Below are 25284 nucleotides of genomic sequence, written 5' to 3' on the forward strand. Positions count from 1 at the left end.
TAAATGATCCGAACATGATATAAAATCTGCTGGAAATACCAAATTAAGGGGAATAGCAAACAGTGAGGATGAATGTTGGAGACTGCAGGAGGACATTAACAGGTTAGGGGAGTGGGCAGATATTTCCCAGTATCAGCTCTCAGTGCTGTTACCCCTGGATATTTCCCATTATCAGCTCTCAGTGCTGTTACCCTTGAATATTTCCAATTATCAGCTCTCAGTGCTGTTACCCCTGGATATTTCCCATTATCAGCTCTCAGTGCTGTTACCCCTAGATATTTCCCAGTATCAGCTCTCAGTGCTGTTACCCCTGGATATTTCCCATTATCAGCTCTCAGTGCTGTTACCCCTCGATATTTCCCATTATCAGCTCTCAGTGCTGTTACCCCTAGATATTTCCCAGTATCAGCTCTCAGTGCTGTTACCCCTGGATATTTCCCAGTATCAGCTCTCAGTGCTGTTACCCCTGGATATTTCCCATTATCAGCTCTCAGTGCTGTTACCCCTCGATATTTCCCATTATCAGCTCTCAGTGCTGTTACCCCTAGATATTTCCCAGTATCAGCTCTCAGTGCTGTTACCCCTGGATATTTCCCATTATCAGCTCTCAGTGCTGTTACCCCTGGATATTTCCCAGTATCAGCTCTCAGTGCTGTTACCCCTGGATATTTCCCAGTTTCAGCTCTCAGTGCTGTTACCCCTGGATATTTCCCATTATCAGCTCTCAGTGCTGTTACCCCTGGATATTTCCCATTATCAGCTCTCAGTGCTGTTACCCCTGGATATTTCCCAGCATCAGCTATCGGTGCTGTTACCCCTGGATATTTCCCATTATCAGCTCTCAGTGCTGTTACCCCTGGATATTTCACAGCATCAGCTCTCGGTGCCGTTACCCCTAGATATTTCCCAGTATCAGCTCTCAGTGCTGTTACCCCTGTATATTTCCCATTATCAGCTCTCAGTGCTGTTACCCCTGGATATTTCCCAGCATCAGCTCTCAGTGCTGTTACCCGTGGATATTTCCCAGCATCAGCTCTCAGTGCTGTTACCCCTGGATATTTCCCATTATCAGCTCGCAGTGCTGTTACCCCTGGATATTTCCCATTATCAGCTCTCAGTGCTGTTACCCTTGCATATTTCCCATTATCAGCTCTCAGTAGTTTTACCCCTGGATATTTCCCATTATCAGCTTTCAGTGCTGTTAACCCTGGATATTTCCCAGTATCAGCTCTCAGTGCTGGTACCCCTGGATATTTCCCAGTATCAGCTCTCAGTGCTGTTACCCCTGGGTATTTCCCAGTATCAGCTCTCAGTGCTGTTACCACTGGATATTTCCCAGTATCAGCTCTCGGTGCTGTTACCTCTGGATATTTCCCATTATCAGCTCTCAGTGCTGTTACCCCTGGATATTTCCCAGCATCAGCTCTCGGTGCTGTTACCCCTGGATATTTCCCAGTATCAGCTCTCGGTGCTGTTACCACTAGATATTTCCCATTATCAGCTCTCAGTGCTGTTACCCCTGGATATTTCCCAGTATCAGCTCTCAGTGCTGTTACCCCTGGATATTTCCCAGCATCAGCTCTCAGTGCTGTTACCCCTGGATATTTCCCATTATCAGCTCTCAGTGCTGTTACCCCTGGATATTTCCCATTATCAGCTCTCAGTGCTGTTACCCCTGGATATTTCCCATTATCAGCTCTCAGTGCTGTTACCCCTGGATATTTCCCAGTATCAGCTCTCAGTGCTGTTACCCTGGATATTTCCCAGCATCAGCTATCGGTGCTGTTACCCCTGGATATTTCCCATTATCAGCTCTCAGTGCTGTTACCCATGGATATTTCCCAATATCAGCTCTCAGTGCTGTTACCCCTGGATATTTCCCATTATCAGCTCTCACTGCTGTTACCCATGGATATTTCCCATTATCAGCTCTCAGTGCTGTTACCCATGGATATTTCCCAATATCAGCTCTCAGTGCTGTTACCCCTAGATATTTCCCATTATCAGCTCTCAGTGCTGGTACCCCTGGATATTTCACAGCATCAGCTCTCGGTGCTGTTACCCCTGGATATTTCCCAATATCAGCTCTCAGTGCTGTTACCCCTAGATATTTCCCATTATCAGCTCTCAGTGCTGGTACCCCTGGATATTTCTCAGTATCAGCTCTCAGTGCTGGTACCCCTGGATATTTCACAGCATCAGCTCTCGGTGCTGTTACCCCTCGATATTTCTCAGTATCAGCTCTCGGTGCTGTTACCCCTAGATATTTCTCAGTATCAGCTCTCAGTGCTGTTACCCCTGGATATTTCCCATTATCAGCTCTCGGTGCTGTTACCCCTGGATATTTCCCATTATCAGCTCTCGGTGCTGTTACCCCTGGATATTTCCCATTATCAGCTCTCAGTGCTGTTACCCCAGGATATTTCCCATTATCAGCTCGCGGTGCTGTTACCCCTGGATATTTCCCATTATCAGCTCTCGGTGCTGTTAGCCCTGGATATTTCCCATTATCAGCTCTCAATGCTGTTACCCTTGGATATTTCCCATTATCAGCTCTCAGTGCTGGTACCCCTGGATATTTCCCATTATCAGCTCTCAGTGCTGTTACCCCTGGATATTTCCCATTATCAGCTCTCGGTGCTGTTAGCCCTGGATATTTCCCATTATCAGCTCTCACTGCTGTTACCCTTGGATATTTCCCATTATCAGCTCTCAGTGCTGGTACCCCTGGATATTTCCCATTATCAGCTCTCAGTGCTGTTACCCCTGGATATTTCCCAGCATCAGCTCTCAGTGCTGTTACCCCTAGATATTTCCCATTATCAGCTCTCGGTGCTGTTACCCCTAGATATTTCCCATTATCAGCTCTCAGTGCTGTTACCCCTGGATATTTCCCATTATCAGCTCTCGGTGCTGTTACCCCTAGATATTTCCCATTATCAGCTCTCAGTGCTGTTACCCCTGGATATTTCCGAGCATCAGCTCTCGGTGCTGTTACCCCTGGATATTTCCCAGTATCAGCTCTCGGTGCTGTTACCCCTGGATATTTCCCAGCATCAGCTCTCAGTGTTGTTACCCCTGGATATTTCCCAGCATCAGCTCTCGGTGCTGTTACCCCTGGATATTTCCCAGCATCAGCTCTCGGTGCTGTTACCCCAGGCATATTTTCCAGTATCTGCAGAGAGTGGGATAAACGGAGTGGAGTTGAACAGAGTGTTTTATTTGGGAATTTGGAAAGAGTGGGAATTCGGAGAAGAGGTGGAAGGAGATGCTGCGTTTAGCCTACATTACGAGTAGTGCTTTGTGTTACAGGTAGATATTTAATTTCAGTTGCCTTAATTTAATCTTGGTCAAGTAAGCAGTCAAGAAACTACACTGTAAACTAAGTTACCTCATTACAAATTTAATTAAATAAAACAAGGTCATATAGGGGTGGCAGTGCAGGCGGTGTGCCCCAACTGCAGCATGTGGGAGTTTGTGGAGAGCATTATGTTCCCGGACAACCACGTTTGCAGTAAGTGCCTGCATCTTGAGCAACTTCAGCTCAGAGTTTTTGAGCTGGAGTCTGAGGTGCAGACATTGCAGGGCATCAGGGATGTGGAGAGTTACCTGGACACTTCGATCCAGGAGGCAGTCACACCCCTTAGGTTAGGTAGTGGTACAGGTCTGGTTAGTGGTCAGGGACAGGAGGGTGTGACTGCAACTCAGGCAGGTAAGGGTGTTGCGTTTGCAAAAATAATCCAGAGGCCGCATGCAGAGCTCAATTCATGTTGCTTTTAATGGCTGATCCAAAACCACTCTCACCGGCAAAAGCAATCGAATACCTATATCCAATGTCAGACACAATACAACGATAATAGCACTATCAAACTCCATGTGCTCAGGCCAAGGCAATCGAGTACCTATCACCAATGTCAGACATAACATTTCCTCCCCCCTCTCAGAATTTCAAACATGAAATGTAGTGACAAAGTCCTGTAGGTGGCCAGGGCAAGAACGTGTACGAACAGGCCAAAGTGGGGACTGGTGAGGAGCAGGCTGAGGCACAATATCTGCTTGAGGGTTGGCTGGCTGAGCCACATGTGCATCCCGCCACTCTGGGGGTAAGGCTTGGGGATTAGGTCCGTATAATCCCGCATCAGGGGGTGCTGGCACCTTCCGAAGGCGGCTGGCATGCCACCAAGAGCCGTTAGTGAAGCAGAAAGTGGCTGGTCCAAGTTGGCGGCTGATTTGGAGAGGGGAGGACCAGAATGAGGCCACTTATTGTTGCGGTGAGGCCTGCGGACTCTGACCCAATCGGAGACTGAGATGTTGGGCGCCTTGGCCCTCTTCGACTGGTCGAAGCAGAGTTTCATCTTCTCCTGCTGTCTAGCGACTGTGGCTTGAGCCCGTGGAGCAGGGCTCTGAGCTAGCGAGGGGCGGAGCCTGCCAAGGGGCAGCATGAGCTCACGGCCTAGCATGAGGGATGCGGGTGAGACCCCTGTAGTGGAATGCTGGGAGGCTCTGTAGTGCAGCAGTGTGTGGAGGAGGGCCTTGTCAAATGCACACCCCTGGGATAGGTGTGCTCTGAGGCCATTTGTGTCTGGTTAAAATGCTCCACCCCCCCATTTGACTCGGGGTGGTAGTACGCTGTGACGGATGCCCTTGCTCTCGAGGTAAGAGGAGAGTTCCGAAGAGACCATTTGGGGGCCATTGTCTGTGGTGATGGCCTTTGGATGCCCCCAGCGGGAGAAGAGGGACTCAAGGATATCGATGATGACCTGAGAGGTGACAGAGCCCACGGCAGTGACCTCTGGCCATTTTGAGTGCAGGTCATAGGTCAACACTAGGAACCGTTGATGATGGGGGACATCATGGATCTCCCTGCAGACGTCCAGCTGCAGGTGCTCCCAGGGCTGAGAGGGCCAGGCAAGGGTTTGCAGGGGTGGAGAAGCTTGGTGGCCAGTCTTGCCATTTACAAGGCAGGCTGCACAGTCCTTGACCAGGGCCTCGATTTCCCTGTCGATACCCGGCCACCACACTAGGTCTCGGCATCGTTGTTTGAGCTTCACTATGCCCAAGTGGCCCTCGTGCGCCATGGATAAAACACACGCACGAAGGGCACTTGAGGCCACAGTGCAGAGCCCACGTGCAACACAGGAGTCAATCCAGCAGGAGAGCTCCTCTTTAACTCTGGAGTAAGCAGACAGTTCCTCAGGCACCTTGCGAGGCCAGCCATCTCTGATGAAGGTACACAGCTGGGAGAGGGCCGGATCCTGTTCAGAGGCCTCTTTGAGCTCCTGGAGAGAGACTGTGGTTTGGAGAGGCATGTGCAGCATCTGGACGATATCCTGTTCCACATGTTCAGACCCGACGAGTGGGGCTGGGGCAGAGACAGTGCGGGAGAGCAGATCTGCAACAACATTGTCACGTCCTGCTGTGAACTGGAGACTGAAATTGTATTGGCGGAGGCGGTCAGACCAGCGGTGTAGACGCAGTGGTCTGTGGCCCGTGCCAGATGTCGACAGCAGGGCAGTGAGAGCCTGATGATCGGTTTGCAGGGTGAAGGCATGGCCATACGTATACAGGTGCCACCGCTCACATGCCCAGACGCACGCCAGCGCCTCACGCTCACCTACTGAGTACTTCTGTTCAGTGGGGCTAAGGGCTCGAGAGGCAAAGGCAATTGGTTTCTCCACTCCATTCTGTATCTGCGATAACACCGCCCCCACAGCTGCAGCGGACGCGTCGCAGGTGACGAGGGTGGGGCTGGCGACGTCAAGGTGAGCCAACACTGGAGGCGACGTGAGCTGCGATTTGAGGAGGCGAACAGCTTCCGTACAGGCTTGTGACCACACCCAGGGCTCATCTTTTCGCAGGAGCTGGCGCAGTGGGGCTGTGGTGGCTGAGTACTGGGGCAAAAACTTCAGGTAGTACCCAGTCATGCCAAGGAAGGAGGCAACCTGTGCTGCAGAGCTGGGTTCTGGGATGCTGTGAATGGCATCCACGTTTGACTGGAGTGGGGATATACCGTCAGCCGACAACCGAAACCCCACAAATTCGATCTCTGAAACATCAAAGACACACTTTTCGTCATTCAGTGTGAGCTTGTGTTTTGCTAGAGCCGTGAAAACTCTGTGAAGGCGTTCGTCGTGAGTGGAGGTCGAGGGCCCATGCAGGTAGATGGCCACCCCAGGTAGATGGCCACCCCAGGAATGCCCGCGAGCACAGCGGACATCACCTTTTGGAAGCAGAGCTAAGTCCAAATGGCATCCTGGTGTACCGAAAGACGCCAGCATGTGTCACAAAAGCAGTGAGGTCCCTGCTGCTGGGGTGGAGGGGAACCTGTAGATAGCCCTGTCGAAGGTCCAGTTTCGAGAACAGGATGGAACCATAGAACAGCGCTGTGAGTTCCTCTGATGTGGGCAGTGGATATTTGTCAGGGATTACGGCCTTATTCACTGCTCGAAGATCGACACAGACACGTAGACCACCTGACTTTTTCGTTGCGACCACCAGGTTGGAGACCCATGGGGAGGCATCAACTGGTTCGATGATGCCAGCTTCCAGTAGCTGCTTTAGTTCAGCTGTGACCCCGTCACGGAGAGCAAGCGGGATGCGGCGCAGTGGCTGAATGACAGGAGTAACGGTGGAGTCAACCATGGGCTGGTGGGTGAAGGCAGTCAGGCAGCCCAGGCCCTCGAAGAGTGCTGGCCATGTTTGGCGCCACGGTGAGGCGACGTGCAGAATCGCAGACCCGCCGATGTCCAAGAGAGAAAAACCCAGGTCAGTGAAAAAATCCAGTCCCATCAGGTTAGCTCCTTGGCGTGCCACATGAAAACAAAAATCTGGCAAAACTTTTGTTCCATAGCGTACAGGGAGGTTGACTGAGCCCACTAGTCCAATTTTCGAATTACCATACCTGCAAAGGGCAGTGGAGGGCGCAGAGAATGGCAGGGAGCTGAAAAAGCGTTTGAATGTGTCCACATTCAGCAGTGAGACGCTGGCACTGGTATCCAACAACAGAGGGATGCACACATCATTCAGGTTAATTGTGCATGACTTGAAAGCCACAACTGGCCCAGAGCTCACGTTGTGAATTATAGGCCAACTGCTTGAGGACTAAGAGTGTTCATTTGTAGCAACAGGGGCAGAGCGGCAGACATTGGCAAAGTGATTTTGTTTTCCACAATTGCGACAGGCTTGGCCGCGCGCCGGGCAATTCTGCGTTCTGGTAGCATGTGAACGAGATCCGCAGTTGCCACACTGTTGCCGCAGTAGCACGCGTTGCTGCTGTTGCGCGAGCATTAGTGTCAGAGCTGTCGGGGCCGAAGGCGCTGTCACTGGGTGTGTGTGCTAGTTTCGCTGCACATTCAGCTGCAGACTCCACTTGAAAGGCAATGTTGACTGCCTGTGACAACGACAGATCGTCGGACTCGAGTAACAGTCTTTCACACACTCTCACGTTGTTGGTGTGCTCTATTATATGATCACGCACCATCTCGTCTTGTAGTGCACCGAACTTGCACGAGCTAGCTAACCCCCTCAAATTGCCCACGTATTGATGCACCGACTTGCCGGGGAGTTGGTGACGCTGTCTAAAAATGAATCGCCGCAGGACGGCACTATGTGGGGCAGAGAAGTGTGTGCTTAACAGAGCCACAGCCACATCATACGTTTGAATTGAATCTGCTGCACATAATGTCCTAAGAACACGCTGGCCCTCCGCTCCCAAGCAATGGGATAACAGTGCCTTTTTCCGTGCTGTACTCACATTTTCTAGTCCAAGAGCAATGAGGTAAGTTTCAAAGGACTGTAACCAGCGAACCCATGGGATCGGGGGCTCACCGGGTAGTGCAAGGAAGGGAGGAGGTGGTGGAAGAGAGATTTCAGCCATCCTGTTCGCCAAATGTTGCGTTTGCAAAAATAATCCAGAGGCCGTATGCAGAGCTCAATTCATGTTGCTTTTAATGGCTGATCCAAAACCACTCTCACCGGCAAAAGCAATCGAATACCTATATCCAATGTCAGACGCAATACAACGATAACAGCACTATCAAACTCCATGTGCTCAGGCCAAGGCAATCGAGTACCTATCACCAATGTCAGACATAACAAAGGGGACCCCAGGTGCAGTGCTGGAGGAGCCTCAGCCTTTGCCCTTGTCCAACAGGTATGAGGTTCTTGCTGCTTGTGTGGATGAGGGAAAAGCCTGCAGGATGGATGAGCAAGCTGACCATGGCACCATGGTGCAGGAGGCCATTCAAGTGGGGGGAGTGAAAGGGAATGTAGTTGTGGTAGGGGACAGTATAGTCAGGGGGATAGATACTGTTCTCTGCAGCCACGACCGAGAGTTCCGAAGGTTGTGTTGCCTGCCCGGTGCCAGGGTTAAAGACATCTCCTCGCGGCTGGAGAAGAACTTGGAGTGGGAGGGGGAGGATCCAGTTGTCGTGGCCCATGTAGGAACCAACGACATAGGTAGAACTAGGAATGAGGTTCTGCTGAGGGAGTTTGAGAAGCTCGGATCCAAATTAAAAAGCAGAACATCAAAGGTAATAACCGCTGGGCTGTTACCTGAGCCATGCACAAATTAACATAGGGACAAACAGATTAGAGGTTTAAATGCGTGGCTCAAAGAGTGGTGTGGGAGGAAGGGGTTTCAGTTCATGGGGCATTGGCACCAGTACTGGGAAAAAAAGGGAGCTGTTCCGTTGGGACGGGCTCCACTTAAACTGAGCTGGGACCAGTGTGCTGGCGAACTGAATAATTAGGGCAGTAGACAGGGCTTTAAGCTAATGAAGGGAGGGGGGAGCAGGAGGATTCAGGAAAGAGTAAATTTAAAAGCAGTGAGAGAAATGTCAAGGCTCTAGAGCAGAGTAGAGTTTTGGGTAAAAATAAGCAGAATGGGTCAGGAAGGGACAGAGAGGGGAACAAAGCATCAGTAACTAAGGTGACATCAGGGAAAAAGAGAAGTAAGTCAATGCTAAAGGCACTATATCTGAATGCACAAAGCATTTGCAACAAAATAGATGAATTAATAGCGCAGATAGAAATGAACAGGTTTGATCTCTTCTCTTCTGTGGGGTAATTAATAGCGCAGATAGAAATGAACAGGTTTGATCTCTTCTTCTCTTCTGTGGGGTAATTAATAGCGCAGATAGAAATGAACAGGTTTGATCGAATAGCCATTACGGAGACGTGGTTGCAAAGTGGCCAAGGTTGGGGACTAAATATTCCAGGATATTTAACTTTTAGAAGAAATAGGCAAAATGGAAAAGGGGGAGGGGTAGCTCTGATAATAAGGGATGGGATAAAGACAGTAGAGAGAAAGGACCTTAGATCCGAAAATCAAGATGTAGAATCAGTTTGGGCGGAGCTAAGAAAAAGCAAGGGGCAGAAAACATTGGTGGGAATTGTTTACAGGCCCGCAAACTGTAGTTGTAATGTAGGGCATAGAGTATAAATCAGGAAATTAGAGGCGCATGTAAGAAGGGTAATACAGTAATCATGGGGGTCTTTAATCTACATCTCGACTGGGCAAACCAAATTTGCAGTAATAGTGCGGAGGACAAATTCATGGAACGTATGCAAGATAGTTTTCTAGATCAGTATGTTGAGGAACCAACTAGGGAACAGGCTATTTTAGATCTAGTATTGTGCAATGAGAAAGGCTTAATTATTAACCTTGTAGCAAAGGGGCCTTTAGGGAAGAGTGACCATAACATGTAGGAATTTTATGTTGAGTTTGAAAGTGATTTAGTTAAATCCGAAACTATGGTCTTAAATCTAAACAAAGCAAACTACATAGGTATGAGAGGCGAGTTGGCTAAGGTAGATTGGGAAACTACATTAAAGGGTATGATGGTAGACAAGCAATGGCTTGCATTTAAAGAATTAATACATAATTTACAACAAATATACATTCCTTTAAGGCACAAAAACCCCACAGGAAAAGTGGTCCAACCGTGGCTAACGAGAAGTTCAAGATAGTATTAGATCAAAGGAAGAGGCTTATAATGTTGCCAAAAACAGTAGTAAGCCTGAGGATTGGGAGGATTTTAGAATTCAGCAAAGGAGGACCAAGAAATTGATAAAGAAAGGGAAAACAGAACATGAGAGTAAACTAGCGAGAGACATAAAAGCAGACTGTAAAAGCTTCTATACGTATGTAAAAGGGAAAAGATTAGCGAAAGTAAGTGTGGGTCCCTTACAGGCTGAGACAGGAGAAGTTATAATGGGGAATAAGGAAATGGCAGAGAAATTAAACAAATACTTTGTGTCTGTCTTCATGGAGGAAGATGCAAAAAAACCTCTTGGAAATAGTGCAGAACCAAGGGTCTAGCGCGAATGAGGAACTGAAAGAAATTAGTACAGTAATCCCTCCCCAACCGTGGGGGATACGTCCCTGAAAACCCCTGTGGTTAGTAAAACCATGGTTGGTACAGTATAAATGTGCAAATAACACAATAAAAAATATAAAAGCAATAAAATCATGTTATTTACCTTAATCCTAAATTAAAAACCGCGTATACGCAAAATATACTGCCGCAGTTGGCAAAAGTTGCCGCAGGGAGGAAAGCATGCATACTTGAAATCCGCGTATGGCAAAACCGCGGTTGGGGCGGGATTCCTGTATTAGTAAAAAAAAATAGTACTGGTGAAATTAATGGGACTGAAAGTCGATAAATCTCCTGGACCTGATGGCCGACATCCTAGGGTTTTGAAAGAGGTGGCTATAGAGATAGTGAAAGCATTGGTTGTCATCTTTCAAAATTCCATTGATTCTAGAACGGTTCCTGCGGATTGGAAGGTGGTAAATGTAACCTCACTATTTAAAAAAGGAGGGAGAGAGAAAACAAGTAACTACAGACCAGTTAGCCTGACATCAGCAGTAGGGAAAATGCTAGAATCTATTATTAAAGACGTGATAAAAGGGCACTTAGAAAATAATAATAGGATTGGGCAAAGTCAACATGGATTTATGATAGGGAAATCCTGTTTGACAAATCTGTTAAGAGTTCTTTGAGGTTGTAACTAGCAGAATAGATAAGGGGGAACCAGTGGATATGGTGTATTTGGATTCTCAGAAGGCATTCGATAAGATGCCACACAAGAGGTTATTAAACAAAATGAGATTGGGGGTAATATACTAGCATGGATTGAGGATTGGTTAATGGGCAGAAAACAGAGAGTAGGAATAAACGGGTCATTTTTGGGTTGGCAGGCTGTAACTACTGGGGTACCGTAAGGATCAGTGCTTGGGCCTTAGCTATTCACAATCTATATCAATCATTTGGATGAGGGGACCAAATGTAATATATCCAAGTTTGCTGATGATACAAAGCTGGGTGGGAATGTAAGATGTGAGGAGGATGCAAGGAGGCTTCAACAGGATAGAGACAGACTAAGTGAGTGGGCAAGAACATTGCAAATGGAATATAATGTGGAGAAATGTGAAGTTATCCACTTTGGTAGGAAAAATAGAAAAGCAGAGTATTTTTTAAATGGTGAGAGATTGGGAAATGTTGGTGTGCAGAGGGACCTGGATGTCCTTGTACATGAATCACTGAAAGTTAACATGCAGGTACAGCAAGCCATTACAAAAGCAAATGGTATGTTGGCCTTTATTACAAGAGGATTTAAGTATAAGAGTAAACACGTCTTACTGCAATTATATAGGGCCCTGGTGAGACCACATCTGGAGTTTTGTGTACAGTTTTGGTCTCCTTACCTAAGGAAGTATATGCTTGCCATAGAGGGAGTGCAACGAAGGTGCACCAGACTGGTTCCTGGGATGGGGGGATTGTCCGATGAGGAGAGATTGAGTAGACTAGGCCTATATTCTCTAGAGTTTAGAAGAATGAGAGCTGATCTCATTGAAACATACAAAATTCTTACAGGGCTTGACAGGGTAGATGCAGGGAGGATGTTTCCCCTGGCTGGAGAGTCTGGAACCAGGGGTCAGTCTCAGAATAAGGGGTCGGCCATTTAGGACTGAGATGAAAAGAAATTTCTTCACTCAGAGGGTGGTGAATCTTTGGAATTCTCTACCACAGAGGGCTGTGGCGACTCAGTCGTTGAGTATATTCAAGAAAGAGATCGATAAATTTTTGAATATTAAGGGAATCAAGGGATATTGGGATAGTGCAGGAAAGTGGAGATGAGGTAGAAGATCAGCCATGAACTTATTGAATGGCGGAGCAGGCTCGAAGTGCCAAATGGCCTACTCCTGCTCCTACTTCTTATGCACTTCGAAAAAAGTGACCGGATCGGACAAAGTCAACATGGCTTTATAAAAGGTAAATCGTGCTTGACTAATCTACTGGAATTTTTTGAGGATGTAACTGGTAAAATAGACAAGGGAGAACCAGTGGATGTGGTGTATTTGGATTTTCAAAAGGCTTTCGATAAGGTCCCGCATAAGAGATTAGTGGGTAAAATTAAGGCACATGGGATTGGAGGCAAGGTATTGACTTGGATAGAGAACTGGTTGGCAGACAGAAAGCAAAGAGTTGGAATAAACGGGTCTTTTTCCGAGTGGCAGGCAGTGACTAGTGGGGTACCGCAGGGATCGGTCCTTGGACCCCAGCTATTCACAATATATATTAATGATCTGGACAAGGGAACTAGATGTAATATCTCCAAGTCTGCGGACGACACAAAGCTGGGTGGGCGTGTGTGCTGTGAGTAGGATGCCGAGAAACTCCAGTATGATTTGGACAGGTTGGGTGATTGGGCAGAAGCATGGCAGATGCAATATACCGTGGATAAATGCGAGGTTATCCACTTTGGTGTCAAAAACAGGAAGGCAGAATATTATCTAAATGGCAATAGATTGGGAGAAGGGGAAGTGCAACGAGACCTGGGCGTCCTTGTGCACCAGTCGCTGAAGGTAAGCATGCAGGTGCAGCAGGCGGTGAAGAAGGCAAATGGTATGTTGGCCTTCGTAGCGAGAGGGTTTGAGTACAGGAACAAGGATGTCTTGCTGCAGTTGTACAGGGCCTTGGTGAGGCCACATCTTGAGTATTGTGTGCAGTTTTGGTCGCCTTATCTGAGGAAGGATGTTCTTGCCATGGAAGGAGTGCAGCGAAGATTCACCAGGCTGATACCTGGGATGGCAGGAATGACGTATGAGGAGAGATTGGGTCGATTGGGCTTGTACTTGCTGGAGTTTAGAAGAATGAGAGGGGATCTCATCGAAACTTATAAAATTCTAACAGGACTAGACAGACTAGATGCTGGAAGGATGTTCCCGATGGTCGGGGAGTCCAGAACCAAGGGTCACAGTCTAAGGATAAGGGGTAAGCCATTTAGGACAGAGATGAGGAGGAATTTCTTCACCCAGAGAGTGGTGAACCTGTGGAATTCTCTGCCAAAGAAGGCAGTAGAGGCCAATTCATTAAATATATTCAAGAAGGAGTTGGATAGATTTCTTAAGGCTAAAGGGATCAAGGGATATGGAGAGAAGGCAGGAACAGGGTACTGAATTTGGATGATCAGCCATGATCTCATTGAATGGTGGAGCAGGCTCGAGGGGCCGAATGGCCTACTCCTGCTCCTATCTTCTATGTTTCTGTGTTCTTATGTTATCATATTTCCCAGTATCAGCTGTCAGTACTTTTACCTGGGCATGGAGGTTTAACTTTCTCTGTGTTTGCAGTATTGGACTGGCTGGAGTTTTCCTCTATCAGTATCCTCGTAGGCTGGTCTCCCTCACCCTCCCCAAATGGGGTGTTGAAGTCCATCAGTGAGCTGTTATTCCGTTCAAGTGTTGCTGTCTCTGGATTCCTCTCACGAGTTAACAAGCTTCCTGATTTGCTGATGGTTAGTTGTGTCGCAGGCTCTTCTTCCAACGCTCCATTTGCTTTCTTCTGGCCAGACTCATCTACACAAACATACTCTTTTTGCTGTGCTGAATTCTCTTCATTTGGTTCCTCAATGATCTCCTCTATGAGTACCCGTACTCCCTCCTCCGAGTCAGAGTTACTGTCATCACAGCCGGCAGCAATGACCTCAATCTTTGGCCGATAGACTGTCTGAAAGAAACGGGGGAAATGTTTCTTATGCTTGTGTTAAACTTTTGAGAACATTACTATCTCCCAGAAATAACTGCTGACAAGGCTTATAGGACCCCTCTATCCCACTTTAGATGAAACAGTGCCCCCTTAATACCCACTTTGGCCAATGACCATAACCCAGTCATTAAACCACAGTCTTCTCATTAATGAGAACAGGGCTGAAGTTTCTGGGAGAGAGCAGGAGAGCAACTATTGGTGGCAATCTACTTAGAACCTGAGGCCAACACGTGACTAAAGTAGAGGGGGGGGTTTATCAATTTTTTAGGGTTTGGCACCACTTCTGGGGAAGATGGAAGCTATTCCACAAGGATGGACTGCATTTGAAAAGGAAGGAAGCTAATGCACTGGTAAAATGGATAAATAGGGAAGTCAGTACAATTAGGAAGGCAGAGGGTAAACAGGAAAAAATCAAAGCAATCAGAAAGAGCAAGTAGAGAAGGTAGAAATCAATGTAAATATACAAATACAAAAGAATTTGGAAAAAAGGTTAGTATGTAAAGTAAGATCATAAGAAATAGGAGCAGGAGTAGGAGCATGAGCCTGCCCCACCAATCGATAAGATCATGGCTGATCTTCTACCTCATCTCCACTTTCCTGCACTATCCCAATATCCCTTAATATCCAAAAATCTATCGATCTCTATCTTGAATATACTCAACGACTGAGCCTCCACAGCCCTCTGGGGTAAAGAATTCCAAAGATTCACCACCCTCTGAGTGAAGAAATTTCTCCTCATCTCAGTCCTTAATGGCCGACACCTTATTCTGAGACTGTAACCCCTGGTTCTAGACTCCCCAGCCAGGGGAAACATCCTCCCTGCATCTACCCTGTCAAGCTCTAAGAATTTTGTCTGTTTCAATGAGATAACCTCTCATTCTTCTAAAATCTAGAGAATATAGGCCATTCTACTCAATCTCTCCTCATAGGACAAACCCCCCATCCCAGGAACCAGTCTGGTGAACCTTTTTTTGCACTCCCTCTATGGCAAGTATATCCTTCCTTAGGTAAGGAGAATAAAACTGTACACAATACTCCAGGTGTGGTCTCACCAGGGCCCTATATAATTGCAGTAAGACATCTTGGGGGAGAAATTCAGTTGTTAGCGCCAGCCGTTAGTGCCTTAAGAGGGCGATAAATGGGGCGCGAAGCGGCTAGCGCCCGGGCGCGGCGAGACCTGCGCCTCTCGCGAAATTGAGTGGACATTTAGCGGCGGCACAAAACCGCAACGCCCGCTCAGCTGCGCGTGCAGATCCTTACATCATTTCATGGTGCAACGCCCTTGGTGCGCCCCGAACCAGAACTTCAGTGGCGCCCCCCTTCTTTCCGCCTGGCGCTCCCAGCGACTGGTTGGCTGGAACGGTTCCCAGTCGCTGTGGGGTTGGGGGGTGCTATTTAAAGGGGGCTCTTCCTGGCTTCTTAGTGGTAGCCATTTTTGGACCACTCCTTCTGTGTGAGAGACAGAGAGATTTGCAGAGAGACAAAGGGAGAGAGCTTTCTGCATTGAGTCAGCGCTCGCACAGGTACTTCTGGCTTCAGCCCAGAACTTTGCAGTTGGATTGATTTTTTAGTGGCATAGCCTTGAGTGGCCACATATTATGGGGGCTGCAATGGGTGGAAACGTTGGGTTTCTCCATTGCATTGAGAGGGCTCAGAGACGCCGAGAGAGAGTGCCAATCATGGCCAGACGGAGGAGGGCCAACAGGTGTCGGCACAGGAGGCCTTACCCTCCCAGGGTATACCGCCAGCAGTTCTCCTACCTCTACATGTCTGAGGAGCAGTGTATTTGGAAGCTTCGATTCAGAAGGGAGGTGGTCACTGAGCTCTGCCGCCTGCTTCAGACAGATCTGCAGCCTCAGCTGAGGAGCAGGACATCTCTGTTGGTGGCAGTGAAGGTGACAGTGGCTCTCAACTTCTATGCCACCGGCTCCTTCCAATCCGCTACTGGGGACATTGCCAATGTCTCCCAGTTCGCGGTGCATTGCTGCATCCGCCAAGTCACAAATGCCCTCTTCAAAAGGAGACGTCAGTACATTTCCTTCCCCATGACCCTGGGCAAGCAGCAAGAGTGCGCAATGGGATTTGCAAGAATAGCGGGCTTCCCCATGGTCCAGGGCGTCATTGACTGCACGCATGTGGCTTTGCGGATGCCTCAAGAGGATTACCGCAACCGGAAGGGGTTCCATTCGTTGAACGTGCAGTTGGTGTATGACCACAGACAGCTAATACTAGCTGTCAATGCCCGCTTTCCAGGCAGCAGCCACGATGCCTTCATCCTGCGCCAGACTTCTGTGGCAGGCCTTTTCGAAGCCCTGGCTTACCCAGGAGTCTGGCTTCTCGGGGACAAGGACTATCCTTTGTGCACCTGGCTGATGACCCCGCTCCGTGCGCCCAGCACCCCTGCTGAAGAACATAAGAACATAAGAAATAGGAGCAGGAGTAGGCCTTTAATCGGCCCCTCGAGCCTGCTCCACCATTCAATAAGATCATGGCTGATCTGATCCTAACCTCAAATCTTCTATCACTCTCCATCCCACCCGAACCCATGTGATCTCCCGGGAGAGGCGAAAAACCAGATAAAAAACCCAATGGCCAATTTGGGAGAAAAAATCTGGGAAATTCCTCTCCGACCCATCTAGGCGATCGAAACTCGTCCAGGAGATCACTCTGTCCCTATATTTTCTACAGTACTTACCTTCTGTAAAGGCGATCTCCACCCCAGCCAGGAACAGGAATAAAACCATCTCCTGAAATCTAACACAGAATTAGAACACAAGAAGTAGGAGCAGAACCAGGCTACACGACCCCTGGGCCCGCTCCACTACCCACAGGGCCATGACCATTCCGAACCTAGACTCATGTCCAATTTCCTGCCCGCTCCCCGTAACCCTTAATTCCCTTTACTTCTAGGAAACTATCTATTTCTGTTTTAAATTTATTTAATGATGTAGCTTCCACAGCTTTCTGGGGCAGTAAATTCCACAAACCTACCACCCTCTGAGTGAAGAAGTTTCTCCTCATCTCAGTTTTGAAAGAGCAGCCCCTTATTCTAAGATTATGCCCCCTAGTTCTAGTTTCACCCATCATTGGGAACATCCTCACCGCATCCACTCGATCAAGCCCTTTCACAATCTTATATGTTTCAATAAGATCGCCTCTCATTCTTCTGAACTCCAATGAGTAGAGTCCCAATCTACTCAACCTCTCCTCATATGACCACCCCCTCATCCCCGGGATTAACCGAGTGAACCTTCTTTGTACTGACTCGAGAGCAAGTATGTCTTTTCTTAAGTATGGACACCAAAACTGTATGCAGTATTCCAGGTGCGGTCTCACCAATACCTTGTACAACTGCAGCAATACCTCCCTGTTTTTATATTCTATCCCCCTAACAATAAAAGCCAACATTCCACTGGCCTTCTTGATCACTTGCTGCACCTGCATACTAACTTTTTGAGTTTCGTGCACCAGGACCCCCAGATCCCTTTGTACTACAGTACTTTCCAGTTTCTTGCCATTAAGATAATAACTTGCTCTATGATTTTTCCTGCCAAAGTGCATAACCTCACACTTTCCAGTATTGTATCCCATCTGCCAAATCTCTGCCCACTTACTTAGCCTGTCTATGTCCCTTTGCAGGTTATTTATGTCCTCCTCACTCACTACTTTCCCTCCCATCTTGGTATCATCTGCAAACTTTGATATGTTACACTCGGTCCCCTCCTCCAAATCGTTAATATAGATTGTAAAGAGTTGGGGACCCAGCACTGATCCCTGCGGAACACCACTAGTTACTGATTGCCAGTCTGAGAATGAACCATTTATCCCAACTCTCTACTTTCTGTTAGAGAGCCAATCCTCCACCCACGCCAGAATATTATCCCCAATCCCGTGATTTTTTATCTTGAGCAATAATCTTTTGTGTGGCACCTTGTCAAATGCCTTTTGGAAGTCTAAATACACTACGTCCACTGGTTCCCCTTTATCCACCCTGTATGTTACTTCCTCAAAGAACTCAAGCAAATTTGTCAAACATGACTTCCCCTTCATGAAACCATGCTGAGTTTGTCCTATTAAATTATGTTTATCCAAATGTCCCGTTACTGTCTCCTTAATAATGGACTCTAAAATTTTACCAACCACAGATGTTAGGCTAACAGGTCTATAGTTTCCAGCCTTCTGCCTACTACCCTTTTTAAATAAGGGTGTTACATTAGCAGTTTTCCAATCTGCCGGGACCTTTGCTGAGTCCAGGGAGTTTTGGAAAATTATTACCAATGCATCCACAATCCCTACCGCCACTTCCCTCAAGACCCTAGGATGTAAGCCATCAGGTCCAGGGGATTTATCCGCCTTGAGTCCCATTATTTTACCAAGTACCACTTCCTTAGTGATTTTAATCGTATTTAGCTCCTCTCCCCCTTAGAGCCCCCTGTTTGTCCAGTGTTGGGATATTCTTAGTGTCCTCTACCGTAAAGACTGATACAAAATATTTGTTCAGCGTTTTTGCCATCTCCATGTTTCCCACCATTAATTTCCCGGTCTCATCGTCTAAGGGACCAACATTTACTTTAGCCACCCTTTTTATTTTTATATAACTATAGAAACTTTTGCTATCTGTTTTTATATTTTTTGCTAATTTACTTTCATAATCTATCTTCCCTTTCTTTATCAATCTTTTCGTTATTTTTTGCTGTCTTTTAAAGACTTCCCAATCTTCTATCCTCCCACTAGATTTGGCTACCCTATATGCCCTTGTTTTTAGTCGGATACTATCCTTAATTACTTTACTTAGCCATGGATGGCTATCTTTTCTTTTACACCCTTTTTTCCTCAGTGGATTATATATTTTTTGAAAGTTGTAAAATAACTCCTTAAATGTACACCACTGATCATGTACCGTCTTACCCTTTAATCTATTTTCCCAGTCCACTCTAATCAATTCCGCTCTCATACCTTCATAGCCTCCTTTATTCAAGCTCAGCACGCTTGTTTGAGATCCAACCTTCTCACCCTCTAATTGAATATGGAATTCAACCATGTTATGGTCACTCATTCCAAGGGGATCCTTTACTAGGACATTTTTAATTAACCCTGTCTCATTACACAGGACCAAATCTAAGGTTGCTTGCCCCCTGGTCGGTTCAGTTACATACTTCTCAAGAAACCCATCCCTAATACACTCAATGAACTCATCCTCAAGGCTGCTCTGCCCAATTTGATTTGTCCAGTTAATATGATAGTTAAAATCCCCCATAATTATAGTTGTTCCCTTATTACAAGCCTCAACTATTTCCTGATTAATACTCCGTCCAACAGAGTTGCAACTGTTCAGAGGCCTATAGACTACGCCCACTAGTGTTTTTTTCCCCTTATTATTCCTCATCTCCACCCAAACTGTTTCACTATCCTGCTCCTTTGACCCAATATCATTTCTCTGTATTACAGTGATTCCATCCTTTATTAACATAGCCACCCCACCTCCCCTCCCTTCCTGCCTGTCCTTCCTGATTGTTAAATAACCTGGTATGTTTAATTCCCAGTCATGGTCACCCTGCAGCCATGTTTCTGTAATGGCCACACGATCATACCCATATGTAGTTATTTGTGCCGTTAACTCATTCATTTTGTTACGAATGCTACGTGCATTCAGATAAAGAACTTTCAAATATGTTTTGTGACACTTAGTTCCTGTTTTTTCCCCTTTTACCACTTTATCTTTTACTCCATACCTTCTGTCCCTTCCTGGCACGTTCTGTTTTTTAATTCCCCCACTGCTACCTAAGTCTATGGCCTTCTTCGTTGTCATTTCTATTATTTGCTCTCTAGAAACCTCCCCCCAATAATTAGTTTAAAGCCCTCTCTACAGCCCTAGTTATATGATTCGCCAGGGCTCTAGTCCCAGCACTGGCCAAGTGGAGTCCGTCCCAACGGAACAGCTCCCTCCCGTCCCAGTACTGCTGCCAGTGTCCCAAGAAGCAAAAGCCATTTCTCCCACACCAGTCTTTGAGCCACGCATTTAACTCTTTAATTTTATTTATCCTAGCCAAATTCGCTCGTGGCTCAGGTAATAACCCAGAGATTATTACCCTTGAGGTTCTGTTTTTTAATTTGACCCCTAGCTGCTCATACTCCTTTAACAGAACCTTCTTCCTTGTCCTATCTACGTCGTTTGTACCAACATGGACCACGACAACTGGATCCTCCCCCTCCCACTCCAAGTTTCTTTCCAGCCCAGAAGAGATGTCCTTAACCCTGGCACCGGGCAAGCAACACAGCCTTCGGGACTCCCGCTCTTGTCTGCAGAGAACCCTATCTATCCCCCTAATGATACTATCCCCTACCACTACAACATTTCTTTTTACTCCCTCCACTTGAATGGCCCCCTGTACCACGGTGCTGTGGCCAGGTTGCTGATCCTCCCTGCAGTCCCCGCTCCCGCCCTCACAGGGAGTAAGAACCTCGATCCTGCTTGACAAGAGCAAGGGCTGCGGCTCCTTCAACACTACATCCTGGATCCCTGTACCTTCCTCACTCGTAGTCACACCGTCCTGTCCCTGACCACAGACTACATCTGCAGTAATTAATTTCATAGGTGTGACCACCTCCTGAAACATAGAGTCCAGGAACTTCTCCCCCTCCCTGATGTGTCGCAGTGTCTGAAGCTCGGTCTCAAGCTCTTTAACATGGAGCTTGAGTTCCTCTCGCAGCAAACACTTATCGCAAATGTAATCACCGTGAGCTTCAATGGGGTCCACCAGCTCCCACGTTTCGCAACAGTGACACATCACCTGTTCACCCATATCTATGTAATGAATTACATTTCTTATTATTAGTTATGAAGACCCTCTGCCCCGATATAGATGATAATATTACACCACTATTTAATAGGACTTACCAACTTAAAGGTATAGAAGAGAAGGAAGAGGACCTACCAATCAGCTGTTCACAAACCTCCCTCGTGAATGCTGTCTGGGGGACCTGTCCGGTTGAATTGTCTCGCTGCTCCGCTTCCGCAGTGTTGGATTAGCCTGAGAGTGGGAAGCAAAACAGGGCAAAAAGCACCCCCTCACCTCCCACTTGCCCGAACTCTCCCACTTACCAAACTCTACTTACACTCAATGCGACCGCACTCAGCACGACTGCACTAAGCCCGCCCCTTTTTATACCCGGATTCTACTTCCGGTTTAAACTCCCCAACAGCTTAATTTACTCTAAAAAATTAAACTTACTTCAAATAATTAACTTTTTTACTCACTAAAATTCAGTAAATGCACTTAAAAGACTTTTTCAGCCGCTTACCAAACTCTGCTTAAACTCAATGCGACTTGCAATGACAGCCATCAAGCGACCAGGAACATCATTGAGCACACAATCGGCGTGCTAAAGCAATGGTTCTGCTGTCTGGACCATTCCGGGGGAGCCCTTCAGTACTCGCCTGACCGAGTCTCCCATTTCGTTGTAGTGTGCTGCATGCTGCATAACCTGGCTATCCTCAGGACTCAGCCACTGCCAGCAGACATTGTAGCACCACCAGAGGAGGAGGAGGAGGAGGAGCACCAAGACGGGAGGGAGGCACAAAGTGCAAGGGCCGTCCGTCAGCGGCTTATTGCAAGTCGGTTCTAGGCCCCCTCTGAGGGAATGGCTTGTGCCATTGAAAGAACATGAATGGAACGGTTCCGCAAACCCTGAGCCGGTCAATGGAACAAATAGTTCAAAGAGGAAACATGCACAATCTGAATAAAGACAATTATTTATTTAACAAACTCTGTGCCCTTCCCGCATGACAAAGAAATACAGAGAACCCCCCCAAAAAAGTCAGACACATAACTGGCTCTCACAACCTGGAGACAATGAACAAAAGAGTTAACCAAAAATGACCATGATCCTCGGCCTTCACTAAAAAAATTCACACCATTTTGCCACACCTCCTACTTTTTGGCCTGCGAGGGTGATCTGCTTCGCTTGCGAGATTGGCCCCTTCCCACCCTGCAGCTCCTCCGCAATGGGACCCCAGTGGCTGCAGCAAGGCCGGGGGAAGGCTGCTGAGTGTCAGAAAGTGAGTCGGCAGATGCCCTTGGGGGGCGGCCTGGACCAGCTCTGGGCTTGGAGGGCCCGGCTGCTGACTGCTCCAACTCTGCATGGGCGGCAGCAGTCTGTCCTACGGGTGATGGCAGCTGCAGTGGAGGAGTGACAGTGTTGGCAGCATCCTGACAGAGCACAGGCACTCCCTGGTCGGACAACACACTGGCACTCCCACGGAGCAGCACTGCAGCATGCGGCTCAATCTGCTGAAGCACAGACTGCTGGCCTGCTGCAGCACGGAGAGGGCCCCGGCGAATCCTGCCCGATCCAGCGAGGGTGGCAGCAGTCAGTGCTCGTGTGGTCCTAATCTGTGTCTGCATCAGACCAGCCACTGACTGCATGGCACCACTAAGCACTTGCGTGGAAGCCGCCTGTGCTGCCCCGAAGTCCTGCAGACTCCTTGCCTGTGCTGCAGCGAAGTCCTGCAGACTCCTTGCCAGTGCTGCAGCGAAGTCCTGCAGACTCCTTGCCTGTGCTGCCCTGAAGTCCTGGACACTCCTTGCCAGTGACTCTATGGAGTCAGGCATCCTTGCCACTGCAGCCATGAGCTCAGTGTGTCTCTGCTCCGCCTGGGCGCCCATTTCAGCGAGGAGCCGCACCTCTTCTGTGCTCACTGTAGCAGGACTGGAGGCCAAACTCTCCCGGAGCTTCACCCTCCTCAGACCCTTCCCCCCTGCTCCCCTCCAGGGAAGACGTGTCCCCATTATGGCCATGGGCTGCCTCGGCTGAGGGTGGCACTGATGGTCGGGCTTCCTCTTCCTGCTCGCCTTCAGAATCACTCACAGTGGCAGCTTGAGGCCCCGCCTCCTCACCTGGCAAATCAGCATCTGAAAGCAGGGAGGTACAAGAGTTGCTTTAGCGTGAGGACAGGGCAGCAGCGAGGGAGGCATGAATGCTGCAATGCACTGTATTGGTTCGATAGTGGCAAAGGATGGTGGTGTGAGGCACAAGTGGAAGGAGAGGTCAAAAAGGTGATGACCTTACCATTGCCGTCCAGAACGGGGTCATGATCTCCAATGGCGACGGGGCCAATCATCCGTTCCACTCGCTGCTCCAGATCGCTGAGGTCTTTAAGGTCAGGATGGCCTCCCCCGGTCCGTTGCTGCTGCCTCCTATTTTGCGCCAGCTTGCCCTGCAAGAGAAAGGACGGGCTCTGAGTACAGTGTGAAGCCCTGGCCTTGGCTGCACTGCCTCCCATGGTCGAATAGCCCTTACAGTGTGTAAAGTGGTGAATGTGCATGAGAGTTTCATGAAAGGCCCATAGGTGTTGGATGAGGGTTGGGCATTGGGGCTTTCAGGACTCTTTGGCCATAAAGTGAGGTGCACATGCAGAGATGAAGAGGGTACTGGAAAGGGTACTCACCCTGACAACCCGAGTGAGGTCGTTGAACTTCTTCCTGCATTGCATCAGGGATCCTAGGTACCATGCTGCTGGAGGTCACCCTGTGTGCCACCTCCCTCCAAGCTTTTCGATATTCGTTGGGCAGCGGCCTCCTGCCACTGTCCGGAAACAGGATAGATCGCCTGCGCTCCACTGCGCCAACCAGAACCTTCAGGGCCCCCTCACTGAACCGCTGCGCTCACTCCCTGGCCCTCTCCATGGTCCTAGGCGTTAGAATGTGGCAGCAGGTCTGTCCAGGCCGAGAATCAGGGCTCCAATGTGCAGGGCGTGGCTGCAAGCCAAATCGACCCTCACCCTTTAAGAGGTGACTGGCGCCAGCGTGTCTGCCTGCAATCGCTAACTGGCCACACCTGCGCTGCGCCCGCCCTCGGTGGTAGCGCCTCGCCTCTCCGGCTTAGCGCCTTAGGACAGTCGTGCAGCATCTGCTTTAGCGCACCAAGCACCTCTTGGGGCAAAGCAAGTAAATTTCGCTGAAGGTGGCGATAATTTGCGCCGGGCGCTAAATTTTGCGCCGGGCGCTAAATTTTGCGCACGCTCGACTATAACGCCCCAAACGTGGCGATACTGAATTTCTAGGCCCTTTACTCTTATACTCAAATCCTCTTGTAATAAAGGCCAACATACCATTTACTTTCATAATTGCTTGCTGTACCTGCATGTTAACTTTCAGTGATTCATGTACAAGGACACCCAGGTCCCCCTGCACACCAACATTTCCCAATCTCTCACCATTTAAAAATACTCTGCTTTTCTATTTTTCCTACCAAAGTGGATAATTTCACATTTCTCCACATTATATTCCATTTGCCATGTTCTTGCCCACTCACTTAGCCTGTCTATACTCACTTGAAGCCTCTTTGCATCCTCCTCACAACTTACACTCCCACCTAGCTTTGTATCATCAGCAAACTTGGATATATTACATTTGGTGCCCTCATTCAAATCATTGATATAGATTGTGAATAGCTGAGGCCCAAGCACTGATCCTTACGGTACCCCAGTAGTTATAGCCTGCCAACCCGAAAATGACCCGTTTATCCCTACTCTGTTTTCTGTCTGTTAACCAATCCTCAATCCATGCTAGTATATTACCGCCAATCTCATGAGCCCTAATTTTGTTTATTAATTATTGTGTGGCACCTTATCAAATGCCTTCTGAAAATCCAAATACACCACATCCACTGGTTCCCCCTTATCTATTCTGCTAGTTACAACCTCAAAGAACTCTTAACAGATTTGTCAAACACATTTCCCTTTCATAAATCCATGTTGACTCTGCCCAATCCTAATATTATTTTCTAAGTGCCCTGTTACCACGTCCTTAATAATAGATTCTAGCATTTTCCCTACAACTGATGTCAGGCTAACTGGTCTGTAGTTCCCTGTTTTCTCTCTCCCTCCTATTTTAAATAGTGAGGTTACATTTGCCACCTTCCAATCCGCAGGAACCGTTCTAGAATCAATGGAATTTTGAAAGATGACAACCAATGCATCTGCTATCTCTATAGCCACCTCTTTCAAAACCCTAGGATGTCGGCCATCAGGTCCAGGGGATTTATCAACTTTCAGTCCCATTAATTTCTCCAGTACTATTTTTTTTTAACTTAATACAGGAATCCCGCCCCAACCGTGGTTTTGCCATACGCGGATTTCAAGTATGCACGGTTTCCTCTCTGTGGCAATTTTTGTCAACCGCGGCAGTGAATTTTGCGTATACGCGGTTTTTAATTTAGGATTAAGGTA

General features: G+C 47.9%; 1 protein-coding gene across 3 annotated transcripts in view; it reads right to left on the reverse strand.

Annotated features, from left to right (window-relative positions):
* The window catches only part of dnaaf1 (dynein axonemal assembly factor 1), a 185127-nt gene that overhangs the window by 31646 nt on the left and 128197 nt on the right, over window positions 1-25284 (reverse strand). For 2 of the 3 annotated variants that reach the window (XM_085990903.1, XM_085990902.1), the window contains exon 10: window positions 13604-14015. The exons of the other annotated variant lie outside the window; for it this stretch is intronic. In XM_085990903.1, coding sequence (XP_085847029.1) covers window positions 13604-14015 — 412 coding nt within the window. The remainder of the gene's footprint in view (window positions 1-13603; window positions 14016-25284) is intronic. 3 annotated transcript variants of the gene reach the window in all.

Source organism: Somniosus microcephalus, chromosome 6 (assembly GCF_052327205.1).
Source record: "Somniosus microcephalus isolate GS21.2 chromosome 6, FLI_Smic_1.0, whole genome shotgun sequence".
Taxonomy (NCBI): Eukaryota; Metazoa; Chordata; class Chondrichthyes; order Squaliformes; family Somniosidae; genus Somniosus; species Somniosus microcephalus.